Here is a 7,762-nt window from a genome sequence, read left to right as displayed (position 1 = left end):
AAAAAGGATAGATGTAATTGTCTCCGTCAGGCCGAAAGGCATGGCGAGAGAGTATGTTTTGCCCCTTGTCCGTCCGTCCGTCCGTCCGTCCGTCCGTCCGTCCGTCCGTCCGTCCGTGTGTGTGTGTGTGTGTGTGTGTGTGTGTGTGTGTGTGTGTGTGTGTGTGTGTGTGTGTGTGTGTGTGTGTGTGTCCGTCCTGTCTGTGTGTTAGCAGCTAATCTCTGGCACCGTTGGCCCGGTCGCTGCAAAACTGTGCACACACACTCCCTGGATGCCAATTCAGAACCTCTGCCCCACATTTTTCACATGGGCCTGTTATAGCGCCACCTGGAGGCCGATGTGTGCAAAACTCATTTTTTTCCCATTACTCCTACAGCTTTTAATTAAACGTCATGCAAATCGGTACACAGTATCTCTATAGTCATGTGATCAACCCGGATCTGTTCAATTTCCCATATTCCATCCTCATTGGCTAAGGTTGGCTTCCAAAGTTTGCAGGATTGGTTAGTTTTGAACAAACTGCCTCAAATCATGAACGCAGCTTGCCATTTCCATAAAATTGCACACGCACATTCCCACTAGGCCGAGGAAGAAATGCCACTTAAAACTTTTCAAATCAGCCTCATGGTGTCGCTATAACAGGCCAATTTGCATTTTTAACTATAACTGCACCGATCTGCGTGAAACTTTGCACGCATACTCCCTAGAGGCCAAGGAAAAACATCTGCACTGCATTTTTCACATCTGCTTTTTACAGCGCCACCAGGAGGCCGACTTATGTCAATAACATTTTTGGATATTAATCCTTCAGATTTTATCCAAACATCACGCAAATCGGTACACAGTATCTCTATAGTCATGTGATCAAGACGCATCTGTCCGATATTTCATATTCCATCCTGATTGGCTAAGGTTGGCTTCCAAAATTTGCAGGATTGGTCAGTTTTGAACAAAATGTCTCAAATCATGAAAGCAGCTTGCGATTTCCGTGAAAATTTGCACGCACATTCCCACTAGGCCGCGGAAGAAATGCCACCCTTTTCACATTGCCCTGTTATAGTGCCACCAGCAGGTCTACTTTAGCAAAACACATTTTTGTAACAAAATGCCTCAAATCATGAATGCACGCACATTCCCACTAGGCCGAGGAAGAAATGCCACCCTTTTCACATTGGCCTATTATAGCGCCACCAGGAGGCCACAATAACCTACCTGACCTGGCGGAGACCTGTGCTCCGAGGAGCACTTTTTCTAGTTTTAGTCTGGACTTGTCCTTTATGTGAAATGTTGAATGCAGACTTTTTTTGTAACAGAGCATTTCTATATTGTTATATTTTCTTTCACTTCAGTAAAAAAATTATAATAATAATTGTACTCGTGGTTTCGAGTAGCAAACAGTGATAGCCCCTGTCAGAGTGCTCTGAGTGGTAGCTAAGTAGAAGGATTTAGAGATCTTATGTGAGACTTATGGTTTATTTGCTTATTTAACAGTTTTGGTATATTTCTTGTATGGACCACAATGGAAACAAGCTTTTTGTGATTTGATCCATTGTGTTGCTTTTAATGGCTATTGTGTACTTTTAAATGATTATCAGTCGATTATTTCTCCCCTTGAAGTATTGTCTGATACCGCACGTAAAATATATTGCCCGTCTCAAAAGGTCTCGTCTCGCAGTAAATAATCTGTAGCCTAATCATTAAGGGGTTAAAACTTGGTGCGTGCGTGTGGTGCAGCTGTACAGCATGTGGAGCTGGGTGCCAGAGGAACGCATTGCGCGACAACTGGTTCCCTAAACTGGCACACACAACAGCAAACGATACAATTGTATGTATATTTCTGAGGTGTCAGCTAAGCGGTCAAATGGACTTCCATGTCACATGAATTCTCTTAAATTATGCTTCATTCCCCTCTGAGTGACACGCTGGAAGGACGATTGTCACTCCGTTTTAGGATTTAAGGTAGGATTCAAAATTGAATTGTTTGATACACATACATCCATGCTATGAGAATAATCCTTGGAACTACTAGGCTATTCCTTGTGATTCAACTTATTAATAAAGGTCTACGGAAACTAGAATTCTTGGACTTAAAGAGGAATTCCTTTGTATTACTCGAGAGAGGGCATTTGGAAAGTCTGAAATCAATAAAATACTTAGACGAGACGTTGAATCAGATAGGTTAAAGCGGTGGGAAGGCGCTACTTTTGTAGGACTGGATGAACTTGAAACTCTTATTCTAAATTCCATGCTTTGCACTTAAGCACGCAAGTATGGCAAAAATAGAGTTGACGCTTAAAGACAGCAGAGCGTCAAAATATGCAACAAGGCTGCTTTCTCCAACAGACTGCCGTGTGAACCAGCTGTGTGGTAATGCACTCTGTAGATTTGGGTAGACTGAAAATTAAGTCAAAGTATGGAGCTTTTACGATGGTAGTGTAGAAAGTAGGATGGTAGGTAGAGTGAATGGTATGTAGGTACTAGGTAGGAAGGTAATAAATAGAGTGGTACTGTACAGTAGGTAGGTTAATAGCTAGGTAGGGTTCATAAAGTAAGCACATTTTGATGAAATGGTCACTTCTCATTATGTAAATTGATGACAGTCAGTGAAGTGAACCAGGCCAAATGGGGAAGTTGAAACGGTTCTTCACAGTTCTAGTTTTTGGGCGGTGTAGCTGCCCCTATAAGTGGGGTTAGGACACCTCATTAGTATTAGTTTCCTGCACTGTGATTGGCCCACTTGGCCAACTTTCCTGTACTGTGATTGGCTGACTCTATTTGCTGACTCTATTCAGCACTGTGATTGGCTAGCGAGACACATGATGACATTAATAACCTATAAATAGGATTATGCACTTCCAAAAAATAAGTTTTTTTTGGAAGTGAGCTTCCATCACTATGATGACCACTGTGATGACCACACCGCCCAATTCACACTGGGTGTGATTTTTTGTTATATATTTCAGACACTCTGGTGAGTCCCAACAGGATGAGAATGACACATCCGTCCAAATGTAATGTTATAGTCTCTTAAAGTGAACATAAGACATGTGAAATGTAAGTGAAACATACGCAAGTGAAATATGGGTAAAACAATGAAAAGTCACAGATAAAAGGTTGCATGTGTTCTTTAACTTATTACAGTTTTATCCTCTTTAGATCATCAATCCTCAACAGTGTTGTCACCAACCAGAGTCCACAGCAGAATTACTCCACCTAAAGTACCTGACAGTTGACCCCAAAGACAGCAATGATGCCAAAGACAGGAAGCTGGCATTGTTTCTCCTTCTTATTTCTCTTAAGCACGCTTCATCTTAGTCCCACACTGGCTTACTTCCTCAAAGACTGCACTATAGTTTACTCTGAAAATGTCACTGCTGGTGTTTCAGTGGATTGTGAACATTGTCACCTTGTTAACGTACCAGATGACTTTCCCAGAGACGTTACATCATTAAGACTGTCCTCTAATTCAATAACTCACGTAGATGACGGGGTTTTTGTCAATCTGGTGGAACTTAAAGATCTCCATATGAACAATAACAAACTAACAACACTGACAGACAATATGTTTCAGGGACTGTCTAAACTGTTGCTAATGCGCTTGGATAGGAACCTTATCAAATTCATCAACCCTGCTGCCTTCCAGTCACTCACCAACTTAAAGGCACTAAATCTGGAGTACAACCTCTTCCACCAAATTACAGATATTATCACCATCTTACAACTACCACGCCTAGAGGTGCTGAACATCTCAATTCGTGAGTTAGTGTCATTTCAGTCAAAAGATCTGCCATTGAACATGCTCAGGGAGTTGAGAGTAATGTCACAGTCGATTAAAAAGTTTAGCATCACAACAGCTGTATTTCCACATCTTAAGACAATCGACCTGACAAATTGTTGTAACAAAGGATGGGAGTGGGATATACCGGACACATATTTTGTCAGGAATATAACTAAGGTGTATCTAAGTAATTCTACGTGTTTTGACACGCTCAGAAAGTCTCTACAGAGTCTTGATTCACTAGAGTATCTACAGCTGGTTTTTATGGAGCAGTGGATAGACAGAGGAATCTTAACTACTGCATGCAAAATACCCACACTGAGGACACTTGACCTACATTACATCAATATTGCCAACCTAAGTGAAAAAGTGTCATCTTGTACTCAGCTAACCAACCTGGATCTATCCTCTAATAGTCTCACTGACCTGTTTAAGGATTCAATAAAACAAATGAAGCAACTGAGTCACCTGAGCCTTCGTCGTAACGAACTTTCCAAAGTGCCAGACGATGTTAAGCATCTCTCCATGCTTCAAATCCTAAACCTGGAATCCAATAGTATTGACGATTTAGGCTGCTTAGACTTCTTAAATCTAACCAGACTCACACACCTTCACCTAGATGACAACCGCATTGGTACGCTCAAACAGTGTGTTTTTCAACACCTCAGTGAGTTAAAGGTTCTAACTATGAATGCCAATTTCATTCAGATGTTTGGCGATGCCTTCAATGAAGGTCTACGGAAACTAGAATTCTTGGACTTAAAGAGGAATTCCTTTGTATTACTTGAGAGAGGGCATTTGGAAAGTCTGAAATCACTCAAGCACTTAGACATGGAATCAGATAGGTTAAAGCAGTGGAAAGGCACTACTTTTGTAGGACTGGATGAACTTGAAACCCTTAGTCTACATTCTCGCTGTCTCATTAATCCCATTAAAAATTATATTAATGAACGAATTGACCATGATTTACCATCGCTGAAGAGCCTGAAGAGCTTTACAATTCAGTTTAATTTTCAGTCGGAGTATCCTACATTCACCACATTTAAAAACACACCGCAACTGAAGGCTCTTACCTTCAGGGGCAATAATTGGCAACACGTGAAGCCAGCGGTATTTTACCCAATCCCAAACCTAGAGGCTCTCGATCTCTCCATCAATAATCTAATGTCCCTGAATTTCCTGGCACAAGCCAACTTGACTCGACTCTCTTGGCTGGACCTGAGTCAGAACGAGTTGACTGTGATCAATGTCTCTGTGTTCAGTTCTCTCCCTGCTATCAGGTATGTTAACATGAGTGACAACCCTTTCGCTTGTGATTGCTCCAATGCTGATTTTCAGTTGTGGGTGCTGAACAACAACCAAACGCAGGTAGTTGGTGCTCGCCACTACACTTGTGGCTATCCTCTGGCTTTAAAGGGAACCAGGTTTCTAGACTTTGACATTCATTCCTGTTGGATAGAGCCTACTAGCTTCAACTGCTACATTTACTCCACTTGTGCAATTGTGCTAACTCTGCTTACATCCTTCACCTACCACTACCTGAGGAGGCAGCAACTATATGCTGACTACCTCTCCCTGGCCTTCCTTTATGATGCCAAAGAAAGAAAGAGAGGGTCTCCTCAGCAATATGATGCGTTCATCTCCTACAACGTTCACGATGAGCTCTGGGTGTACAGAGAAATGCTTCCAGTGCTGGAAGGAGAGCATGGCTGGAGACTCTGTCTACACCACAGAGACTTCCAACTGGGTACAAACCTCACTCTTTTCCTCACGTAATCTGTATTTATCTTGATCGGTATGTCTCCTTCTGGCACCAACACTTGTAAACATGTGGGGCGTAACACTATGTCTCTCTGTGTCTTAAAGATTGTGCTGTCTTTAGTCAAATTATTAGTATTTAAAACAATCGATCTATCCATCCATATATTAGATACAGTGCACGATGTGAAAGTAGTTTTGAATCAGGTTAGAGAAATGTTTATAATGGTTTGTTTCCAGGTAAAACTATCATAGAGAACATTACAAATGCCATCTATGACAGCAGAAAAACCATATGTGTGATCAGCCATCATTTCCTTGAGAGTGAATGGTGCTCTAGAGAGATCCAGATGGCCAGGTGGGTCGGCATTTCTTTGACATTTCACTGCAACATTCTGATAGGGCTGATGTGTCTCTAGAATATTACTAAGATATTTTGTCACAACATTTGTGATTTCGTGGCTTGCATTATAGATGACTTGAACATTCATTGGACATCCATTTTCTGTTTCTGTAATATAAGGTGTATAAGGTTTTACTTCATGTAAATTACGTTTTAAGTTCCTCTTCCCCTCTCTTCTGTTCAGGATGAGAAGTGACAATACATTGATCCTGGTGTTTCTGGAGGACATTCCAGCCCAGCACTTGTCTTCCTACGATCACATGAGGGGGCTGGTGAAGAGACGGACATATCTGAGCTGGCCCCAGTCTGGCCAGCACACTGGGCGGTTCTGGCAGAACCTACGCAGAGTTCTGGAGACAGGAGACACTCATCTATCTAGAGATAGGTCTACACATATGGCTGTCAGTGTGTTTGCATAGCTCACTTTTTAGTACATGTGTGCATTGGCCAATAACCAACTAACAACACTGACAGACACTATTATATTTGAGCTTGGATGGGACTATATCCAAATTCATCAACCATGCTGCCTTCCTCTCACTTACCAACTTAAAGACACTAAATCTGGAGTCCAAACAGATGATTGGAAACACCTGCCTGGCACTGCTGGCGTTAGTCACTCCCCCATTCTCCATCCAGGCTATATGGGACTGTGACTATAGATCCCATATCCCGTGGCAAAAATACTAATAAACTGTTTACATTTGTTGAAAGTGAAAAGTCAGCTTCTTTACTCCCTCTATATACTGTACCAATGGCCAATGTCTATGTGCTATTCTTCTTTCAGTTAAGTCATTTTATTTCCACTGCATTTTGCTTGCCTTTTATCATTTAGCATGTGATTTGAGTATAATAATAAACTTGTTTATTTACATTATACTGTGTAATCCCACTGCTCAGGTTTGTGACCACATGTCCAGAAACAACCAGTGATGGAAGAAGTACTCACATGCTTTACTTAAAGGTTTTGTTTTTTGGTTAAAACGGTTAAAAGTAAGTACTATATTCTGATAGTGATCATTGGTACAGAGCGTTTGTTCGGGCACAGGGGTCTCTCCAGCTTTTTAGTAAACAGAATATAGTACATTTTCAGGTAGGTGACAACATTTAAGCCAATCAGGAGAGAGTACTGAAAATGCATTTTCTGTTTAATAAAGAGCTGGAGAGACATGGGAGACTAATTTTACACTCTATACACTCTATAGCAATGAGTACTATCATAATATAGAGCTATTTAACACTTATTTTAACCAAAGTAAATCACTTACCCTACCTTTAAGTAAAAGTATCAATAGGCCTACTGCAATGTAGATATACTCTGTTACAAGTAGAAGTCCTGTATTCAAAATGTAGTAACAAATGAGTAAAAGTACAAAAGTATCGGCATAAAAATATACTTTAAAGGAGTAGTTCACCCAAAGAATTACTTATTTTCTATCAATTACACACCCCTTGAAACATGGAGATTTTTCTGTCAGATTCCTAAGCCAATAATTTGATAACCGGCCAGACCTCCGGTAGGAGACTCAAAGAGTCTCCTTTGAGTTTCCTACCGGATACATTATCATCTTTCCGCCGGTAATCAAATTATTGGCTTAGGAATGCGACAAAAACAGAAAAAAACTTCATGGAGTGTGTACACACCCTGGACTGTTCTGGCAGAACCTACGCAGAGCTCTGGACACACCACACACTGATCTAGATATAGATCTAAAGATCTATAGATTTGTCAGTATTCATTCAGTATGGCCTTTTAATTGATTCCATGCCACATAACCATACGTGTGAGCAGTGAAATGTTGTGCTCCAGATGTTTAATTTCT

At 41.0% G+C, this 7,762-nt stretch overlaps 1 protein-coding gene across 2 annotated transcripts; it reads left to right on the top strand.

Annotated features, from left to right (window-relative positions):
* The first annotated feature begins 1,921 nt into the window (after positions 1-1,921).
* Positions 1,922-6,705, top strand: LOC308076145 (uncharacterized protein). Of its 2 annotated transcripts, none has more exons than XM_080416267.1 (5): positions 1,922-1,959; positions 2,964-3,054; positions 3,157-5,525; positions 5,777-5,894; positions 6,124-6,705. In XM_080416267.1, exons 3-5 carry the CDS (start codon positions 3,248-3,250, stop codon positions 6,356-6,358), a joined length of 2,631 nt encoding a protein of 876 aa, XP_080272393.1. In that variant the 5' UTR covers positions 1,922-1,959; positions 2,964-3,054; positions 3,157-3,247; the 3' UTR covers positions 6,359-6,705. The 2 variants fall into 2 exon arrangements, with proteins under 2 accessions (XP_080272393.1, XP_080272394.1); XM_080416268.1 differs by having other exon boundaries at positions 3,142-5,525.
* The last annotated feature ends 1,057 nt before the right edge of the window (positions 6,706-7,762 follow it).

This window comes from Gymnoscopelus braueri, assembly GCF_963280865.1.
Source record: "Gymnoscopelus braueri genome assembly, chromosome: 20".
Classification (NCBI taxonomy): Eukaryota; Metazoa; Chordata; class Actinopteri; order Myctophiformes; family Myctophidae; genus Gymnoscopelus; species Gymnoscopelus braueri.
This window is presented reverse-complemented; position numbering and strand designations above follow the sequence as displayed.